General features: G+C 39.4%; 3 protein-coding genes across 3 annotated transcripts; 1 reads left to right on the forward strand and 2 right to left on the reverse strand.

The window, feature by feature from the left end:
• Positions 1–5,173: 5,173 nt before the first annotated feature.
• Positions 5,174–6,246, reverse strand: LOC121650238 (trace amine-associated receptor 13c-like). The gene is made up of 2 exons (XM_042001634.1): positions 6,074–6,246; positions 5,174–5,987 (listed from the first exon to the last, which is right to left on the reverse strand). The coding sequence occupies exons 1-2, from the start codon at positions 6,244–6,246 to the stop codon at positions 5,174–5,176; spliced, it is 987 nt and encodes a 328-aa protein (XP_041857568.1).
• Positions 6,247–12,223: 5,977 nt separating this feature from the next.
• Positions 12,224–13,363, forward strand: LOC121650230 (trace amine-associated receptor 13c-like). The gene is made up of 2 exons (XM_042001626.1): positions 12,224–12,396; positions 12,550–13,363. Exons 1-2 carry the CDS (start codon positions 12,224–12,226, stop codon positions 13,361–13,363), a joined length of 987 nt encoding a protein of 328 aa, XP_041857560.1.
• A 7,020-nt stretch (positions 13,364–20,383) lies between these two features.
• LOC121650542 (trace amine-associated receptor 13c-like) lies at positions 20,384–21,499 on the reverse strand. The gene is made up of 2 exons (XM_042002097.1): positions 21,327–21,499; positions 20,384–21,197 (listed from the first exon to the last, which is right to left on the reverse strand). The coding sequence occupies exons 1-2, from the start codon at positions 21,497–21,499 to the stop codon at positions 20,384–20,386; spliced, it is 987 nt and encodes a 328-aa protein (XP_041858031.1).
• Between the last annotated feature and the right edge of the window lie 322 nt (positions 21,500–21,821).

Below are 21,821 nucleotides of genomic sequence, written 5' to 3' on the forward strand. Positions count from 1 at the left end.
AAGGGCATAGAATAGATAAAAAATAAAATAAATAAAAAGTAAATTTTGCATTATACTACAAAATTTTTATACTTTTTATGGTAAGAAACTGAGCATGTTTAAAAATAACTATGTGCAAAGACAAACTTCCACTTTGACACGTCTTGTTTAGTTAGAGCTCATTCTGATGTTTGTGTGACACTGTGTGATTTCTCCTTATACGTATGATTTTTCTGCCCAATATTGCAATTTGGTTTGCAAATTAATCTTTTAAGTTCTAGCTTCTTGTTAATCAAGAAATACATTTTCTATATAAGATGGAGGATTACCACGAGATGACATCTAAATATAAACTGCTTAAAGTTGAGATGTCACCGGCTCACTTACCATCTGCAAGATGCAACCTGATGTTATTTATCTTATCTACACCACAGTGTCTAATTTCTCTCCACACGCTTTCTGCGCTGCACACAACGTTTCACCCCAATGCCACAGACATACATGTGCATGCATGTGCATGTAGGCACACTCTAACTGGCTTCATTCACCTGAAAATCAATCCAGAGTCATCATTTCTTTACCATGATGGTAAAGATAGAAACATTCGTGTTTTGCTTGTTTATGTGGAACAAATTTGCTCTGCTAAGAGGAGCTTTATGGGTAGCTTTTGATAATCTAATTTTTTAAATTTCTTTATTTGTAAATATATTGTTTTATCTTATTTAGTTTGGATTATGGAATTTGTGCAATCTTGCTGGACCTGACTTGAGGGGATAGAAAAAAATAAATAAATAAAGAAAATAAAAAAGGACAGTAATGGAGAGAAGTAAAAAGGAATGTGGAAAAAAATGAAGTAAAGACAAAGATACAGTGGATAGAAGCAACGATCCTTCAATTCAACTTAACACCAGACAACCAACTGCTACACCTGTAGAGAAAAAGATAATTTCTTATAGCTTTTACAGGAAAACTAAGCTGACAGTCATTAGGAGCTCCTAAAAAACATAACCAAGACAAAAACAACATGTATCACAACAACAACCAAAGTCCAAATGACACACCCATAAAAAATAAATGAATAAAAAATAAAAAGATAAATGGCCAAGATTGGCAGCCGTCGACCCCACCAGGCACTGGCCAACCAGCGCAGCCAGAGCGAAGGGCCCTGAGCACCAAGAGCCCAGAGGCAACCCCCCAACCTGCACAAGGTAGAGGGCCCACACCATGACCAAAAGGACCAGGCCTCCCCAGACAGCCACCCCTGTGGCACAGTACCCACCCTGATGTTCCAGCCACACACGTCATTCTATTTATTTCTGACTCGTATTACAGTTTAAAATGGATCCAATATTCCTTATAGGTTTTAAAAATAGCAACTTGTTGTCAAAACACCCCTATGGTGATGACAAATCATGGACCCAGGTGTCCCTTGGACGTAACCCCCCCGCTGCAGAACTTCCTTTATTTTAGGAAGTTTATCTAAGCATCACTAGTCATGCAGGAGTGTAGACTGTGAAATAAAAGTTGACCGAGAGATCCACAATAACTCACCGATAGCTAAAGCGGTAACCTGCGAATATTTTCATTTTGAGTAGGGCATGCAGCATGCTCTGCTTTATTTTTACAGTGACAGTAACGAGACATTGAAAGCTATAAGAAATCAGCTGCTGTCAAAACTGGAGATGTCTGGTCTGGATTTGCAAAAAATGTCAGCATGACCAGCAAACAACACCAATGTTAACTATGGAAAACAGTGTTTATCAAGAGCTCAAAATAACTCAAAATTACATTCCTGCTGCAAACTGTTTAGCACACATTTTGCACAAAGCCACAAGATATGTGGCTGACAATTTGGATCTGGACATTGAAAATGTTGTGTTAAAGGTGTGTAGCCATTCTAGTGTCTTGGAAGAACATCCTAGCTGAGGAAGTTTTGTGGAGGTGGATGAGTTCAACCTGCTGTGGCACGTCATAACAAGGTGGCTGTCTCTGCTGCCGTCTATCGACCGAATGCTACTGTGTTGGAAGCCCCTGACTAACTATTTTCAGAGCCTGGGTGACAAAGAATGTCTTAAGATTTTGTGGAAGTGCTTTGCAGACGACAGTACTGAAGTGTCTGAGATGTAGTTCCTCTTCCTCAGTCACAGTCTGAAGGTCTTCTCAGTCTGGATTGAAGCACTTGAGGCTAAATCATTTACCATATAATCTGTGTTTAAAGTGATGACTGAACTTAAAGGGAAACTTGAGAGGATGCTAAAGGACGTTTTTTTTTTTTGGTTTTGCTGTGAAAGGCAGACAGGTAGCCCAGATTTGGCAAAGAAATGTGAGGCTGATTTCATTCAGTTCTATGAAAGAGCAGAGAAATATGTGAGTGAAAGGTATGACTTCTCTGAGAACAGCTTTCACAGCAAAATGTCAAAGCTCCGCCTCACAACTGTGGTGTCTTATGAAGAGTACAGTGATGCACTCTTTGCAATCTTAAAAACATTGATATGGATGTATGGGGTGGTTGAGGGGATGGGGGTGAGAATGTACGAGCGTGGGTGAGGGGAGGAAGAGGGAGTGGTCGACGTGCGGCTGGAAGGCTCATGGACCCTGCCTCTGGCTGGGTCCTTCCTCTGCCAACCTTTGGGTGGGTCTGGTTGGTCTTTGTGGTGCGGTGACTGGGGTTCATGCTCCGGGATTGCCGCTGATTGCCTGGGTTTCTAGTCTCCGTAGAGGCGTGGTTGCATTTTCATGAACAAACTTCTCTGATCACTCAGCATTCCTCGTTCTCCGCATGCTGACGCAGTCACTGAGTTGTCCAGTGGGTTGATACACTAAGAGCTACTATTGTTTTGTTTTGTTCTGTTTTTTTAGTTATGTTTTTAGAAACTCCTGATTATTGACAGCTTTGTTTTCTGTTTTCTCTCTTGTGTTTTTGTACATGTGTTAGGTTGGATTGAAAGGTTGTTGCCTTTTATCTGTTATCCATCTTTTTTCTACTCTTATTTGTTCTTTTGTGCACTATTATCCTTTTTCTGTCCCCTTCAGTCAGGTCCAGCGAGATTAAATAAATTCTGCTGAGCAGATGTAGGCATACTCATTGCCCCTTGACTTGGTGCCTGTCCATTGGGGTTTATTCTGGTAGGTAGCCTCCCTCTGCCTTCGGGTGGGGGGACTGGTCCTGACTGTTGTTTGTGCTTATGCATCGCACAACAGATCAGAGTACCAACCCTTATTGGACTCCTTGGATGGGGTGTTGGAGAGCTATCCTTCTAGGTACTCCCTTGTTCTGCTGGGAGACTTCAAGGCACACATGGGCAATGACAGTGAGACCTGGAGGGGGGTGATTAGGAGGAACAGACCATTCTCTAAAATAAATCCGAGTGATGTTATGTCATTGGACTTCTGTGCTCATCATGGATTGTCCATAACGAACTCCATGTTCAGGCAGAAGAGTGTCCACATGTGCAGTTGGCACCTGGACCCTTTAGGCTGCAGTTCAATGATCGACTTTGTAGTCGTGTCATCGGACTTGTGGCCACATGTCTGCCTTCTTTTATTTATCCATATCTATTTTAGTACATTAACAGTGTAAAACGGTATGCTGAAAGATGAAAATGTGTGTAAAGAACACCAGAAAAGTGTAAAAAGGGGTGTTATAAAGGAGGGTCCCACAGGACTGTGGTTGCTGTCCTCAAACTGCAGCCTCTAGTACTACAAAAGCTTGAGATCTAGATTTAATTTCTTAATGCATAACTGAGTTGTGGGTCTGCGATAACATGAAGTCCAACATAGCTAATCCAATCATCCTGTAAATTACTAAATGACATTCCTTTTGATCTGACATATCTTTTCGCAGATGAGACCATGACTGAGATAATCTCATGAAAATATATTTCTCATTAAAAACACTTGATTAATAACAAGAAAAAAAGTAATAAATTGAGGCAAAAATATCTTGCCTGTCACCTGTTAAATGCTGGGTTAGGCTCCAGCTTCCTTGCGACCTTTAATGGATGAAGCGGTTCAGATAATGAATGAGTAAATGAATGAATGAACGTAACAAGAAACACAACCGTTTTTGTCCATAGAAAATTTTGTTGGTAATTTAGAAAAATATAGCAACAATTTTAAAGTGGATGTAACATTCTTGTAAATATCTGAGTAGTGTCAAATAAAAGTTCAAGTTTTGTTCTGAAAATTAATCTATTGTATTAAAAAAAAATCCATTTTACTTTTAACATACATAAAGCAGTAACTTGTAGGGAAGGTATTTGAACTTAGTGAACTCTTTGGCCTGGATTGGCGGCTGCTGGTCTTGTTAACTATCTGCTTTCTAACATATCATTCTGCTTGATGAGAATGACAGAGTTATATTGTATGTATGTCTGTTTACATTGTGCTTTGGGCTGTCGTGTGCTATGAAAACAATACAAAAAAGAAAAAATGACAAACAAACAATCTTTATTGATACTCCACCAGTAAAAATATACACATTTGTACAGCTCTTAACTAATTTCACATGCGTTGCCTTTACTATGACTTCAAAACTATTTAAATAGACCTGATAAAATAGATAAAATTATTTCATTATGGGTGTGCAATTTTAGAGCAGAGGCCAAAAACAGTGTTATAGGGCTTTTACAAAGCACATGTAACACCATAACCCCAAACCACTCCATACATCTGTACTTGCTCTACTTATAGCCTCTGTTATTTTAATAGATTTTGAATTTAAGGCTTACAGCATTTTTTGGGGAAGCTTAAATAATTATCAGTGAACTGATCTGCTTACAGAATAACTTTTATTAAATCTAAAAAACAATATAGGCTGCAATTGCTGTTGTCATCTTATACGTATATTATTATTATTATTATTATTATTATTATTATTATTATTGTTGTTGTTAATGTTTTAGAAATGTGCAGCAAAAAAGGGGAAAAAAACACACAATAATAAGAATTAAATCAATGAAACTTATTTAAAGATAAGAAATAACGAGGATGTTCCGACGAGACCAATAGAAAATCACAGTACTGTAATAAAAACTGGTTTGACCTGCAAGTGTCAGAATTGAAGAAGACTTGTTTCTGGAACACATATCATTTCATTGTTGATACTCCAAAGACGGAATTCACTTTTACTTTGTCCGACTCCTGGATTTGGTCTTTCACCAACTCTGTTAGGAGGAACAATTTCACACACTGCTTACATTATGTTGACTTCACAAGAGCAAGGCTGCAGAATCTGCAGAGTGACAATGAGTTTAACAGCTTTTCTGAACCAGTGATAAAACAGGGCATAGATTATTGGATTTAGACAGGAGTTAAAATAAAACAGAAAGAACAGAAATGATGCATATGCAGATCCAGTTAAATCAACAGTGACAAGAGAATAACAGTAAAAGGGGCAGAAACATATTAAATAAACAAATACAAGGACAGCCAGAGTCCTGGCTGCTTTCAGCTCAGATTTCTTTGTCACGTTCACCGAATGCTGAAAGGTGACATCTGTAATGTGAGAGCGCATGGCAACAGCGTGAGACACAGCCACAGCAAAAACCCTAACATACACAAATACAATTACAGAAACTGGAATTATAAAGGTTAAAACAAGGTCAGCAGCTCTTGCAACATAGCTAATGAAAAGCGTACACTCTCCAAAACAGGAATTATTCCTGCCTGGTTCAATCAGCTCATCCTTTATGCAAACAATGGTGAAGAAACCAAACCAGAGCCAAGACAGACAAACACAGCATTTCACTCTGGTCACAGTAATTTTGATGGGGTAATGCAGAGGGTGACAAATGGCCACGTAACGGTCAACAGATATGAGAACTATGTTGCCGATTGAGGCATAGACCATGTGACTGACCAGATAACCATATAAAACACACACAACATCCCCGAGTATCCAGCAGGCACTTTTTTTGAAGATTTCCAAAGGCATCAACAGGAGACCAACAAGAAAGTCTGAGACAGCCAACGAGAGGAGGAAGATGTTAGTGGGTGTGTGGAGCTGCCTGGAAGGAGACAGAAAACAGGTTAATATTAGTGTTTCCATGTCTAAAAGTGAAACAGTAGTTTGATTAGAGAAATGAATCTCTGCCTGAAGTGGGAGACTGAGATGATGACGAGCAGGTTTAGAACTACAGTGATCAGAGAGATGAAGACCAGCAAGATGTTCAGGAGCACAGCTTCAGACCAGTGAAGTGTCGGCTTCTTGCAGGAGACGTTGAATAATTGTGGAAAGCAGAGTTCAGCACCGTCCTGGAGCTCCATCATCAGACAGCTGCAGCTCCAGCAGCTCTTGTGAGAAGTACTCCAACAGCTGATTTATATTTTTTTGACCCACCCACCCCCACCCCACTCCTCCCCATTACTCTCTGTGGAACACTGTAAACACTCTTCATCACTTTGCACAACTTTTTGTTGTCTTAAGCTCCCCTTCACTTTCTCAAAAGAAAAAAAATACCCCAAACAAAAGAGCTTATATCTTTAATCCCTTTTTGGTTTTGTGCCAATGGATGCAGTGCTGTCAAAAAAATGAGATGCGATGAAGATGAAACGGAAGGGCAGAGATAACTTTGATTAAAAGTAAACAAAAATATTACTGAGACTACTACTACTACTACTACTACTTCCGAGATAACTGTTTTTTTAGTACAACACAGTACATTTACTTGACAATCAAAATCAGTCACGACTCAGCAGAAATGCTGTGATGAATGTAGCTAAATAAATAAAAATAAAATAAATAACCAACTCACCACCAGGTGGTGATCAGTTGACAGTTTCGCCCCTCTCTTCACCCAAGCATCTAAGACATGTGGCCACAAGTCTGATAATACAGCTACAAAGTTGATCATGGAATTGCGGCCTAGAGTGTCCTGGTGCCAAGTGCACATGTGGACACTCTTATGCCTGAACATGGTGTTCGTTATGGACAATCCATGACGAAACCAGAAGTCCAACAACAAAACACCACTCCAATTCAGATCGGGGGTGGGTTGTGGCCCAACAGGTCTCACTGTCCTTGCCCACGTGACCACTGACGTCCCCCAGCAGAACAAAGGAGTCCCTGGAAGTATAGCTCTGGAAGTAACACCCCCTCCACGGAGTCCAAAAAGGGTGGTTAGTCTGAATTGCTGTTCGGAGCGTAAGCACAAAAACAGTCAGGACCCATTCCCCCAACCCGAAGGCGGAGGGAGGCTACCCTCTCATCCACCGGGTTAAATCCCAACGTACAGGCACCAAGTCAGGGGGCAATGAGTATGCCCACACCTGTTCGGCGCCTTTCACAGGGAGCAACTCCAGAATGAAAGAGGGTCCAACCCTTTTCGAGGTGAGTGGTTCCAGAGCCCAACCCGTGCATCGAGGTATGTCCAACTATATCTAGCCAAAACCGCTCACCCTCACACACCAGCTCAAGCTCCTTCCCCATCAGCTACAAAGTTGATCATGGAACTGCGGCCTAGAGTGTCCTGGTGCCAAGTGCACATGTGGACACTCTTATGCCTGAACATGGGGTGTGTCCCAAACCGCACACTTCTATACTTCGAACACTACATTTAAGTGCTTAGTGCGCTGACACAGAAATTTCAGTAAAAACTCAGTGCACTGAAAGTACCCGGATACTGCCCTAAACTCGGCCAAAAATTTAGTGCGAAACAATGGACACTACACGCACTAAACGGATGCCATCTTGCTGACGTAGCGGAAGGGGAGGGACTTTCAACCAGTTTTTCATAGCTGGCAGCCACCGACTCAGCGGTACCGATGCAGGCGGAGGGTATTTTCTACTGTTGTAAGTATGAAGATATTTGATCATAATTCTAAGATAAACTGCAGCATGCTTCTTATCTCTTCTATCCCTGATGACAGTTATGGATCTGATCATTTTTTGGAGGCTGCAGTAGAGTTAGCAAGGTAAATGTTAGCAGTTTTATAGCCGATTTTGCGGATCTAGTTAGGCTATAAGTCTTAAAAAAGTTTATGCTATAGTTTCCGTATGTTTATTCATGATTGTCGAACCTCCAGATTAAGCACTGCGGGGTCTCTGGCATAAACGAAATGGTCCTTGATCTGAAAACTGATTAGGAAACACCACTGGTTAGAGAACCGGTCCGTTTCGATGGTACCGCTGACGAAGCCGTAGCTGATTGTACATCACTTTAGATAAGCGTCTGCAAAGTACCCATAAAGTACATAATAATGTTTGCTTTTATATAAACTGCCATTCTGTGTTCACTGTAGGTCCCTGTGGCATCAAACTACCGAGCCCGCAGTGGCACTGAGGCATTTACCACCTGGGGGCTACGACGCTGCTGTGGAGAAGAGGAGGCAGCAAGAGAGAAATGTTTTAATATAAAGTTTAAATAAAATGTTTTCTGCATCCCTGTTTTAGCATCTTCATTACTGCATTTCATATTTTAAATGATGGTTTCTAGTATAATCGGCTTCCTGTTGCCAGACGTGAACGGTATCAGTGTAAACACCAATGAAAACAGATGTATAATGTAAAGTACTTTTATTCAGTTAAGATATCTTTGCTTATTTAAAAGCTGTTTTTTAGTGTTTTAAATTGCACTTTATACTAACAAGTATGGGGGAGACATGCAAAGACACATGAACGTGTGCTGATGGTTTCTATTGTTATCAACTGAGATAGATCAATACAGTGGAGGCCACGGTTCTTTGTTTCACTAATGAGGCCTTTTAAAAGGCATTTAATAGCATAAAGTATGATGACATGCAAACACGTATGTTAACGTGATTTTGGATTTTGGAAGAAAAAAAAAGCATTAACGGAGCGGCGCTGCTAAGCTGGTACGTTACTACCGGTAAGTGCAAAACGTTAGTGCTCAATTTGGATCAGGACTTACCCACGATAGTGTGCACTACATAAGGTAGTGCTTAGTGCGCACTATGCACTACCTTCCAGTGCACTCATGTAAGTGTGCAGTTTGAGATACACTCCTTGAGTCCTTAGAATTTCTCCAGTTTCTCATGTTCCTTTTTCTTGATATTTCCATTGTTGGGGATGGCTACATTCATCATTATGGCTTTTCTTTGCTGTTCATCCATGATCACAATGTCTGGTTGGTAGGCCACCACCATTTTGTCAGTCTGTAACTGGAAGTCCCACAGGATCTTAGCCTTCTCATTCTCCCCCATTTTGGGAGGTGTTTACATTGTGACCTAGGGATCTCCGTTCCATGTTCTGCACAGTTGTTTCTGTACACTATGCTAGCTACTTGGTTATGGCTTTCCATGTATTCTTTGCCTGCCAGTATCCTCACCCTGCTGTGAGGTGCTGGATTGTTTCAGGGGCTTGTTTATGGCTGAGAAGGAGGAAACTAGCAGTTCATGGTTCACACAGTCACGTATTTACCCCATTGTTTTTGGCTGGACCTTCTCTAACACAGTAGCTGGCAGGTGGTAGACAGGGTTTTTGCTTCAGCTGTACTTTAACGTCAGTCAACACATTTGGTGGCTTTAATGACAGAAATTATCACCATGGAGATGTTGATAAGATGATGACATTCTGAATTGTGATCTAGAACATGGTAAAGATGATGGTGAACAAGTTCATTACATGCTGCATTTACTGACCATTGGACATCTGATGTTTACCCAAGAGAAGGTCAGTTAACACTAAATATTTGTAGCATTGGCTATTTCGATCATGCATCGGCATATAAAAACTCACAAATGATGATTATTTATGATTAATATTAATATATAGCTATTTAGCTAGTGTCTTATTATGTTGTGATGGATTACAGAAAAGATCATAAGTGTGGGAATTTAAATTGATACCCCTAATTAGGTAAATTATTTCCAAGATACGGGTCTGTCATTCCAACAACAAAAACTCAGTTGCCAATAAATTAAAAAGTGAAAGAATAAAGGCAAGGCAAATTTATTTACATAGCATATTTCATGTACAAGACAATTCAGTGCTTTACATTAAAAGCATTGCAGCGGGATACAGAAAGCTGTGCATTAAAAACAGATTTAAAAAATAAAAGAAATTAAATAAAAGAAAGAAAGAAAGAGAAAACTAAATAAAATAGATAAACATCACAAACTAAAGTTCCAGTGTGGGGAATTAACATTTGTTCTGAATGAAGGAAGCAAATAGAAAACCCTGATTTAAAAACTGCTGAAAGTTTCAGCAGACCTGGTGATTTCACAGGTGCAGTGTTTGCTCTGTCCTCAGCAGCTGATGTATAACAACAACACATCATCAACGCTGAGGCATTACCAAGCCAAACATAAAAACATTCATTCATTTTTTATAGTGTTTAATTAGAACAATATATCCAGGGCCGGGGGGGAGCTGGACCTATCCCATATCCCTATTATGTGGTAGAAAAAAAAAAAGCCACGGCAGCGTTGTTAAACATTGACTGTGTAAAGCTTACAGCAGATATGTGACGTCAATAAACATGGATGCAAGGGATAAAGTTAAAAAGCTGTTATATGGTCCATCTCAAGCCTCACCAAACTATGTTTTTTACCAGTGTCCAATGCAAGTAAAAAGAACATTATTTATACTAACGTGCTAATGTGAAACATTAAGATGTGTTTGTTCACTGCATGGCTGCATGGTGCTGTAGCACTGATATGGTTTATTGTGGTAACCTCTAAATCAATTTTGCTTTTATGTGGATGAAATGGTACACGGAGGGCCAGAGGGTGGGCAAGACTTTATTAGAGCGGCCCATCGCTAGGGTTGATATTCCCTAAAATGGCCACTGACAAGGAATAATAAAGAAGAAGAAAATGCAGTTCATTGATTGGCCAGGACTAAATACTGCTCAGCCACCACTAGTAAACAATAGAGCAACAATAACTTTTTACAGTTTTGTGTTTGTTTGTTTAATTTGGTGCTCAAACCTAATCCAGTTTTCACAAAAACCTGTCTAGAATGAGCAGCAGGAGAGGAAGCCAGATACCCAACATGTTGCGCTGTCAAGCATTCATTGTCACTTATTCTACTCTGTTTTACTGGGTCCATTTTTTTCTTTTTTTTTCATTTTATTTATTTAACAGGGACAGCACATGTTAAGAAACAAAGATAAAAACCTGTGTAAATATGCCAGGGTTAGCCAAAAGGCTAATTTTCACCCGTAGTCCCTGGCCAGATCTTACAAGGCTACCTGACTGATAAAACATTATAAAAATACACTATGAACACACACACGTAGACAATTACTAAAATAGTACATAATCAGTAACAAACCTACAAGAAACATATATCATAGTTTCATGAAACATCAGGATGAAAAAATAAAAAACATATTAAGAGTAACAATGTAGGTATCAGTAAGCCACTTTTTTGACTGGTAAGTTTTCTGATATGACTTGGAATAGAGTTCCACTGCTTCAAGGCTCTTATTGAGAAGGCAGACTGACTAAAAGCACATGTCTGAGATAGAATAATACAGTCCCGTCTTGTCACCCCTCTCATAATCCGGAGTGAGTCTGAGTAAGTAAAGTTACAGAGTATGGGGGTAGCCTGACCATGGAGGATTTTGTAAACAAGACATATGTTTGAATAATATCAAATTTTCCCAACTCAGAACTCATTTGATTTCACAAGGCAGGTGAACCGCAGCAGGGGTCACCTGTGAGTGAACCAAGGACACCGGTTTTCAGGTAAACCAAATTTTGATTCTTTGGTTCACACCAGAGTTTTAAAGTGCATTCATATTATGCCAAACACACTGTACTCTATCTGTTTTGTTGAATGCCAATTCTCAGGTACTGTCTGATGCTGAAACATGACTGACACTCTAACCAGGAAGTAGAAGGGCAACACAAGACACAAACAGATCTTTCTGTCACACGGTACCAAATTTGGAAGGCAGTAATATTATTGTTGAAGGGTACATTTTTTTTATTTTTTAATTTTTCCCAAAACCCTGCTGACACACTATGGTTATAATATGGGTTTATGTAGTTATCACATATAGTTTCTTTCATGATTCTTTATTTGTTTGTAATGTGTAATATACCAAAAGTTATTTCCCTGCATAGACATAGTCATAACTCGGAGATGGAAAAAAAAAAGATGTTTAGAGAGTGACCTGGTTTCTAAGACAACAAAAAGTTGTGTAACGTGAGGTAAGAGTGATGACAGTGTTCTACAGAGAGTAAAGGTGGAGAGAGGAGGGACGGCTGGAAAATATAAATCAGCTTTAGGACAGAGTTTAGGTCAGAGAGCTGCTGGAGCTGCAGCTGTCTGATGATGGAGCTCCAGGATGGAGCTGAACTCTGCTTTCCACAACTATTCAACATGTCCTGCAGGAAGCCGACACGTCGCTGGTCTGAAACTGTGCTCCTGAAACTCATGCTGTTCTTCATCTCTCTGACCACCATAGCCATCAACTTGCTCGTCATCATCTCAGTCTCCCACTTCAGGTAGAGATTAACTTCTAAGTAGAATCTAAACTATATGAAAGTATATGAATAATATTATATGGTTATATTGACATAATTTGATTATGTAAATTTTTCCTTGCTGATATTTTTACATAGTTTGTTGGTACTTAATGTTTCTCTGTCTCCTTCCAGGCAGCTTCACACACCTACTAACATCCTCATCCTCTCTCTGGCTGTTTCTGACTTACTTGTAGGTCTTGTGTTGATGCCAGGAGAAATCTTTAGATACACATCCTGCTGGATTTTTGGGGATATCGTGTGTACTTTATATTTGTATCTGGTCAGTCAAACTCTCACTACTTCAGTCAGCACAATTGTTATCATATCATGTGACCGCTACACGGCTATTTGTTACCCTCTGCATTACTCCAAAATAATCACTTTAACAAGAGCCAAATACTGTGTTTGTCTTTGTTGGCTTTGGTCTTTTGTTTTCAGTATTTTCTACGTGAGAGTTGAACTGATTCAACCAGGCACGGGTAACTCCTGCTTTGGAGAATGTGTGCCTAAATACACTTATATTACAGTCACTGTTGACATTATCTTAACCTTCATATTTCCAGTTACTGTGATCATAGTTCTGTATATGAGAGTATTTGTGGTGGCTGTGTCTCAGGCTCGCGCCATGCGCTCTCACATTACAGCTGTTACAGTCCACCATGCAGTGACTTTATCAAAGAAATCTGAGCTGAAAGCAGCCAGGACTCTTGGTATTCTTGTCATTGTATATTTATCATGTTTATGCCCATATTACTGTTACTCTCTTGTTGATGTTAACATGATGAATCCTACAGTTGCAACATGTTTGTTATTCCTGTTTTATTTTAACTCCTGTCTAAACCCACTGATCTATGCTCTGTTTTACTCCTGGTTCAGAAAAGCGATTAAACTCATTGTCACTCTGCAGATCCTGCTGCCTGGATCCCGAGAGACCAACATACTGTAGTGTAGAGAGACTGGAGTTGTGTTGGTCTCATCAACAATTATGTAACAGAGCAGGGCGGATCTACAGCTGGGAAAAGGTCAACTGTCAAAAAGTGAAATAAAAGATGGATTTACAAAACATAATAACATAATAATAAAAGTCGGTTTCTGCAGGTGATGTTTCAACACATGTGTTAATGAAATGTCTGCTGTGAAACTAATTTATAAAACTCATATTAAATGTTTATCGATCAATATTCTACAAATATTTGAATAAACACAAAATAATTGTCATTCAAAAGGATGAGAGATATTTATTAAACCATTTTTCAGAACAAATGTGTTGTTGCTATATGATGTAGTCAGTTTATGGAATAGTCTGAATCAAGAAACTAAAGAAGCTAAATCAAATATTAAGTTAAACAAATAGGATTTTTCATGTTCTTCTTCATTTACTATCTACAGATCACCACAGAACAAAAGAGGCCCCCAAAAATTTACCCTTTTATTACATTTACATATCAAAGAGGCTTTAATAATTAATTGTAAAGTGTTTGTATGTAAAGGGCATAGAATAGATAAAAAATAAAATAAATAAAAAGTAAATTTTGCATTATACTATAAATTTTTTATACTTTTTATGGTAAGAAACTGAGCATGTTTAAAAATAACTATGTGCAAAGACAAACTTCCACTTTGACACGTCTTGTTTAGTTAGAGCTCATTCTGATGTTTGTGTGACACTGTGTGATTTCTCCTTATACGTATGATTTTTCTGCCCAATATTGCAATTTGGTTTGCAAATTAATCTTTTAAGTTCCAGCTTCTTGTTAATCAAGAAATACATTTTCTATATAAGATGGAGGATTACCACGAGATGACATCTAAATATAAACTGCTTAAAGTTGAGATGTCACCGGCTCACTTACCATCTGCAAGATGCAACCTGATGTTATTTATCTACACCACAGTGTCTAATTTCTCTCCACACGCTTTCTGCGCTGCACACAACGTTTCACCCCAATGCCACAGACATACATGTGCATGCATGTGCATGTAGGCACACTCTAACTGGCTTCATTCACCTGAAAATCAATCCAGAGTCATCATTTCTTTACCATGATGGTAAAGATAGAAACATTCATGTTTTGCTTATTTATGCGGAACAAATTTGCTCTGCTAAGAGGAGCTTTATGGGTAGCTTTTGATAATCTAATTTTTTTAATTTCTTTATTTGTAAATATATTGTTTTATCTTATTTATTTTGGATTATGGAATTTGTGCAATCTTGCTGGACCTGACTTGAGGGGATAGAAAAAAATAAATAAATAAAAAAAATAAAAAAGGACAGTAATGGAGAGAAGTAAAAAGGAATGTGGAAAAAAGGAAGTAAAGACAAAGATACAGTGGATAGAAGCAACGATCCTTCAATTCAACTTAACACCAGACAACCAACTGCTACACCTGTAGAGAAAAAGATAATTTCTTATAGCTTTTACAGGAAAACTAAGCTGACAGTCATTAGGAGCTCCTAAAAAACATAACCAAGACAAAAACAACATGTATCACAACAACAACCAAAGTACAAATGACACACCCATAAAAAATAAATGAATAAAAAATAAAAGAGATAAATGGCCAAGATTGGCAGCCGTCGACCCCACCAGGCACTGGCCAACCAGCGCAGCCAGAGCGAAGGGCCCTGAGCACCAAGAGCCCAGAGGCAACCCCCCAACCTACACAAGGTAGAGGGCCCACACCATGACCAAAAGGACCAGGCCTCCCCAGACAGCCACCCCTGTGGCACAGTACCCACCCTGATGTTCCAGCCACACACGTTATTCAATTATTTTCTGACTCGTATTACAGTTTAAAATGGATCCAATATTCCTTATAGGTTTTAAAAATAGCAACTTGTTGTCAAAACACCCCTATGGTGATGACAAATCATGGACCCAGGTGTCCCTTGGACGTAACCCCCCCGCTGCAGAACTTCCTAAAGTTTATCTAAGCATCACCAGTCATGCAGGAGTGTAGACTGTGAAATAAAAGTTGACCGAGAGATCCACAATAACTTACCAATAGCTAAAGCGGTAACCTGCGAATATTTTCATTTTGAGTAGGGCATGCAGCATGCTCTGCTTTATTTTTACAGTGACAGTAACGAGATATTGAAAGCTATAAGAAATCAGCTGCTGTCAAAACTGGAGATGTCTGGTCGGGATTTGCAAAAAATGTCAGCATAACCAGCAGACAACACCAACGTTAACTATGGAAAACAGTGTTTAGCACACATTTTGCACAAAGCCACAAGATATGTGGCTGACAATTTGGATCTGGACATTGAAAATGTTGTGTTAAAGGTGTGTAGCCATTCTAGTGTCTTGGAAGAACATCCTAGCTGAGGAAGTTTTGTGGAGGTGGATGAGTTCAACCTGCTGTGGCACGTCATAACAAGGTGGCTGTCTCTGCTGCCGTCTATCGACCGAATGCTACTGTGTTGGAAGCCCCTGACTAACTATTTTCAGAGCCTGGGTGACAAAGAATGTCTTAAGATTTTGTGGAAGTGCTTTGCAGACGACAGTACTGAAGTGTCTGAGATGTAGTTCCTCTTCCTCAGTCACAGTCTGAAGGTCTTCTCAGTCTGGATTGAAGCACTTGAGGCTAAATCATTTACCATATAATCTGTGTTTAAAGTGATGACTGAACTTAAAGGGAAACTTGAGAGGATGCTAAAGGACGTTTTTTTTTTGGTTTTGCTGTGAAAGGCAGACAGGTAGCCCAGATTTGGCAAAGAAATGTGAGGCTGATTTCATTCAGTTCTATGAAAGAGCAGAGAAATATGTGAGTGAAAGGTATGACTTCTCTGAGAACAGCTTTCACAGCAAAATGTCAAAGCTCTGCCTCACAACTGTGGTGTCTTATGAAGAGTACAGTGATGCACTCTTTGCAATCTTAAAAACATTGATATGGATGTATGGGGTGGTTGAGGGGATGGGGGTGAGAATATACGAGCGTGGGTGAGGGGAGGAAGAGGGAGTGGTCGACGTGCGGCTGGAAGGCTCATGGACCCTGCCTCTGGCTGGGGCCTTCCTCTGCCAACCTCTGGGTGGGTCTGGTTGGTCTTTGTGGTGCGGTGACTGGGATTCATGCTCCGGGATTGCCGCTGATTGCCTGGGTTTCTAGTCTCCGTAGAGGCGTGGTTGCATTTTCATGAACAAACTTCTCTGATCCCTCAGCATTCCTCGTTCTCCGCATGCTGACGCAGTCACTGAGTTGTCCAGTGGGTTGATACACTAAGAGCTACTATTGTTTTGATTTTTTTTAGTTATGTTTTTAGAAACTCCTGATTATTGACAGCTTTGTTTTCTGTTTTCTCTCTTGTGTTTTTGTACAGGTGTTAGGTTGGATTGAAGGGTTGTTGCCTTTTATCTGTTATCCATCTTTTTTCTACTCTTATTTGTTCTTTTGTGCACTATTATCCTTTTTCTGTCCCCTTCAGTCAGGTCCAGCGAGATTAAATAAATTCTGCTGAGCAGATGTAGGCATACTCATTGCCCCTTGACTTGGTGCCTGTCCATTGGGGTTTAATCTGGTAGGTAGCCTCCCTCTGCCTTCGGGTGGGGGGACTGGTCCTGACTGTTGTTTGTGCTTATGCATCGCACAACAGATCAGAGTACCAACCCTTATTGGACTCCTTGGATGGGGTGTTGGAGAGCTATCCTTCTAGGTACTCCCTTGTTCTGCTGGGAGACTTCAAGGCACACATGGGCAATGACAGTGAGACCTGGAGGGGGGTGATTAGGAGGAACAGACCATTCTCTAAAATAAATCCGAGTGATGTTATGTCATTGGACTTCTGTGCTCATCGTGGATTGTCCATAACGAACACCATGTTCAGGCAGAAGAGTGTCCACATGTGCAGTTGGCACCTGGACCCTTTAGGCTGCAGTTCAATGATCGACTTTGTAGTCGTGTCATCGGACTTGCGGCCACATGTCTGCCTTCTTTTATTTATCCATATCTATTTTAGCACATTAACAGTGTAAAACGATATGCTGAAAGATGAAAATGTGTGTAAAGAACACCAGAAAAGTGTAAAAAGGGGTGTTATGAAGGAGGGTCCCACAGGACTGTGGTTGCAGTCTTCAAACTGCAGCCTCTAGTACTACAAAAGCTTGAGATCTAGAGTTCATTTCTTACTGCATAACTGAGTTGTGGGGCTGTGATTACATGAAGTCCTGTCATGAATGGCGGACATCAGAGGAGGTGAGGACCCAAATGCAGGCAGTCAAGGCAGGAGGCAGAATTGGTGCAGGTGACAAGGTTTATTTCCCAAAACTCAAGACAGGGAACCACACACGACAGGGATAAATCCAGTGAACAAAACCACACATGACCAAATAAGAGGATCTGACAAGGAGTGACTGAAAACCAGGGACATATATACACGGAAGGAGTAATGGGGAACTGGTGAAGTGGATGAGCAATCAGGCCAGGTGTTCTAATGAGGCAGAACAGAAACCACAGAAACACAAGAGGGAAAACCAAACATGACAAAACTGAAAACCTAAAGCATTGACCGGGTGGACAGTTTCAAGTACCTGGGTGTTCACCTCAACAGTAAACTGGACTGGTCACACCACACAGACGCCCTGTACAAGAAGGGCCAGAGTCGCCTCCACCTCCTGAGGAGACTGAGGTCCTTTGGAGTATGCAGGCCTCTGCTAAGGACATTTTATGATTCTGTGGTAGCCTCTGCTGTCCTCTACACCGTTGTCTGCTGGGGAGCGAGCAGCACTGACCGGGACAGGAAGAGACTGAACAAGCTGGTCATGAGGGCCAGCTCTGTCCTGGGCTGCCCGCTGGACTCTGTGGAGGAGGTGGGTGAGAGGAGGATATTGGCCGAGCTCACATCCATCATGGACAACACCTCTCACCCGCTGCACCAGACTGTGGAGGGGCTGAGCAGCTCCTTCAGCAGCAGACTGAGACACCCTCAGTGTAGGAAGGAGCTACCGCAGGTCCTTCATTCCCACTGCTGTCAGACTGTACAACTTATCTGTATAGTCATAATACTGTGTAATATTTATTTATATTTTACTGTGCAATACCCCCCATTATCAATACCATCATATTCTTCATATCCCACCATCACCATGTAAATATGTATATAGTCTGTGAGGTTGTTGTTATATTATATATATATATATAGTATATATATATATTTATATATATATATATATATATATATATACTTTTATATTTATAATGGTACATATTTTTGCTTTTCTTAGACTTTGTCTTGTAAATAATTTATATTGCACCTTCTTGCTGTGATGCATGTTCACCTTATTCTGTCTTTCTGCACTTTATTCTATAACAAGAGCTGCTGTAACAAGTGAATTTCTCCACTGTGAGATAATAAAGTCTAATCTAATCTAATCTAATGAACATAACAAAAACTGAACATGATAAAACCCAAGAACTATAAACCAAGAGCAAGACCGAACTAAACATGACAAAAACCAAAATCCTAAACCATGATCAAACACACACCAAAACCCAGAAACCATGACAAAGTCCAACATATCTAAACAATCATCCTGTAAATTACTAAATGGCATTCCTTTACATTATTCTGCCATTTCTTTCCGCAGATGAGACCATGACTGAGAGAATCTCATGAAAATATATTTGTCATTAAAGACACTTGATTAAGAAAATAATTAATTTAAAAATAAATAAATAAATAATAATAATAAAAAATAAATGAAAATAAAAACTAAATTGAAAATTGAAGCAAAAATATCTGGTTAATTTAAAAAAAAAAAAAACTCAACAGGCTTTTTCTATAGAAAAACTATTTTGTTAATCCAGAAAAATACAGCAATAATTTCTAAGTAGATGTAACATTCTTGTAAATATCTGAATAGTGTGAAATAAGAGTTCAAGTTTTGTTCTGAAATTAAATCTAATGTATAAAAAAAATCAAATTTACTTCACTTTTAACATATATAAAGCAGTATATTGTAGGTACAGTATTTGAATTTATGTAGTCCTTCACTTGAATTGGCTGCTGCTGGTGTCATGTTAACTCTCTACTTATCAACATGTCATACTGCTTGATGAGAATGACCGAGTCATATGGTATGTATGTGTGTTTACGTTGTGTCTATGGCTGTTGTGTGCTGTAACAGCAATGCGAAAAAGAAAACATGCACAGTAAACAATCTTCATTTATTCTTCACCAGTAACAAATATACTAATTTTATACATCTTAACAAATTTTACGAGCCTTCATTTTACTATGACTCCAAAATTATTCAAATAGATCATGTGGGTGCAAAAATATACTAATTTCAAAATGGGCATGCAATTTTCAGGCAGAAGCCAAAAACCGTGTTACAGGGCTTAAAAGAAAGATGTGTAACACCCTAACCCCAAAACCCTGCATACATCTGTACCTTGTTTATTTATATTCTTGGTTATTTTAACAGATCAACAATTTAGAACAACAGATTTAGAACTTAATGCTAACACCATTTTGTGTTGAAGCTTAAATATTTATCAGTAAAATTATCTGCTAAAAGGATAAATTTTATTAAATGTGAAACACTTAATATAGGCTTCATTTGTTGTCATCCTATACTGTATATTATTATTATTATTATTATTATTATTATTATTATTATTATTAGTAGTAGTAGTAGTAGTAGTAGTAGTAGTAGTAGTAGTAGTAGTATTAAAGTTTTAGAACTTTTCAGGAAATAAAAAAGGAGAAAAAAACACACATTTGCTTTAAATCAATAAAAATTGATTTCAAAATAAGAAATAACGAGGATATTCTGAAGAGGGCAAAAGAAAATCAGAGTAATGTAATAAAAACTGAAGAAGTAGTAAGAACTGTCAGAAGACTTGTTTCTGGAACACATATCATTTCATTGTTGATACTCCAAAGACGGAATTCACTTTTACTTTGTCCGACTCCTGGACTCGTTCTTTCACCAACTCTGTTAGGAGGAACAATTTCACACACTGCTTACATTATGTTGGCTTCACAAGAGCAAGGCTGCAGAATCTGCAAAGTGACAATGAGTTTAACAGCTTTTCTGAACCAGTGATAAAACAGGGCATAGATTATTGGATTTAGACAGGAGTTAAAATAAAACAGAAAGAACAGAAATGATGCATATGATGTTCCAGTTAAATCAACAGTGACAAGAGAATAACAGTAAAAGGGGCAGAAACATATTAAATAAACAATTACAAGGACAGCCAAAGTCCTGGCTGCTTTCAGCTCAGATTTCTTTGTCACGTTCACCGAATGCTGAAAGGTGACATCTGTAATGTGAGAGCGCATGGCAACAGCGTGAGACACAGCCACAGCAAAAACCCTAACATACACAAATACAATTACAGAAACTGGAATTATAAAGGTTAAAACAAGGTCAGCAGCTCTCGCAACATAGCTAATGAAAAGCGTACACTCTCCAAAACAGGAATTATTCCTGCCTGGTTCAATCAGCTCATCCTTTAAGTAAACAATGGTGAAGAAACCAAACCAGAGCCAAGACAGACAAACACAGCATTTCACTCTGGTCACAGTAATTTTGATGGGGTAATGCAGAGGGTGACAAATGGCCACGTAACGGTCAACAGATATGAGAACTATGTTGCCGATTGAGGCACAGACAATGTGACTGACCAGATAACCATATAAAACACACACAACATCCCCGAGTATCCAACAGGCACTTTTTTTGAAGATTTCCAAAGGCATCAACAGGAGACCAACAAGAAAGTCTGAGACAGCCAACGAGAGGAGGAGGATGTTAGTGGGTGTGTGGAGCTGCCTGGAAGGAGACAGAAAAGCATCATTACCCATTAATGACTTCAACATATTCCTGATGAAAAACATTTTACTGTCACATCACATTAATATTTTTTTCCACTTCTAAAACTTTTGAGAAATGAATCTCTGCCTGAAGTGGGAGACTGAGATGATGACGAGCAGGTTGAGAACTACAGTGATCAGAGAGATGAAGACCAGCAAGATGTTCAGGAGCACAGTTTCAGACCAGTGAAGTGTCGGCTTTCTGCAGGATATGTTGAATAGTTGTGGAAAGCAGAGTTCAGCTCCATCCTTGAGCTCCATCATCAGACAGCTGCAGCTCCAGCAGCTCTCATGACCAGAGCTCCTTCCTACAGCTGATTTATCTATTCTGACTCTCCCTCCTCCCTCCCACATTACTCTCTCTGGAACACTGGAAACACTCTTCCGTCACTTTGCACAACTTTTTGTTGTCTTAAACTTCCATTTACTTTCTCAAAAAAGAAAGAAAAAAAATCCAGCAATGTGGTCTGGAGCTTTAAATTTAGAGTCCTTATTGACACTGGGCTGGCCCCGTCATATCTTTAATCCCTTTTTGGCTCTGTGCCAATGAATGCAGCTCTGTCAAAAATGACATGAGATGAAA

The sequence above is a fragment of the Melanotaenia boesemani genome, chromosome 12 (genome assembly GCF_017639745.1).
Source record: "Melanotaenia boesemani isolate fMelBoe1 chromosome 12, fMelBoe1.pri, whole genome shotgun sequence".
Lineage (NCBI taxonomy): Eukaryota > Metazoa > Chordata > Actinopteri > Atheriniformes > Melanotaeniidae > Melanotaenia > Melanotaenia boesemani.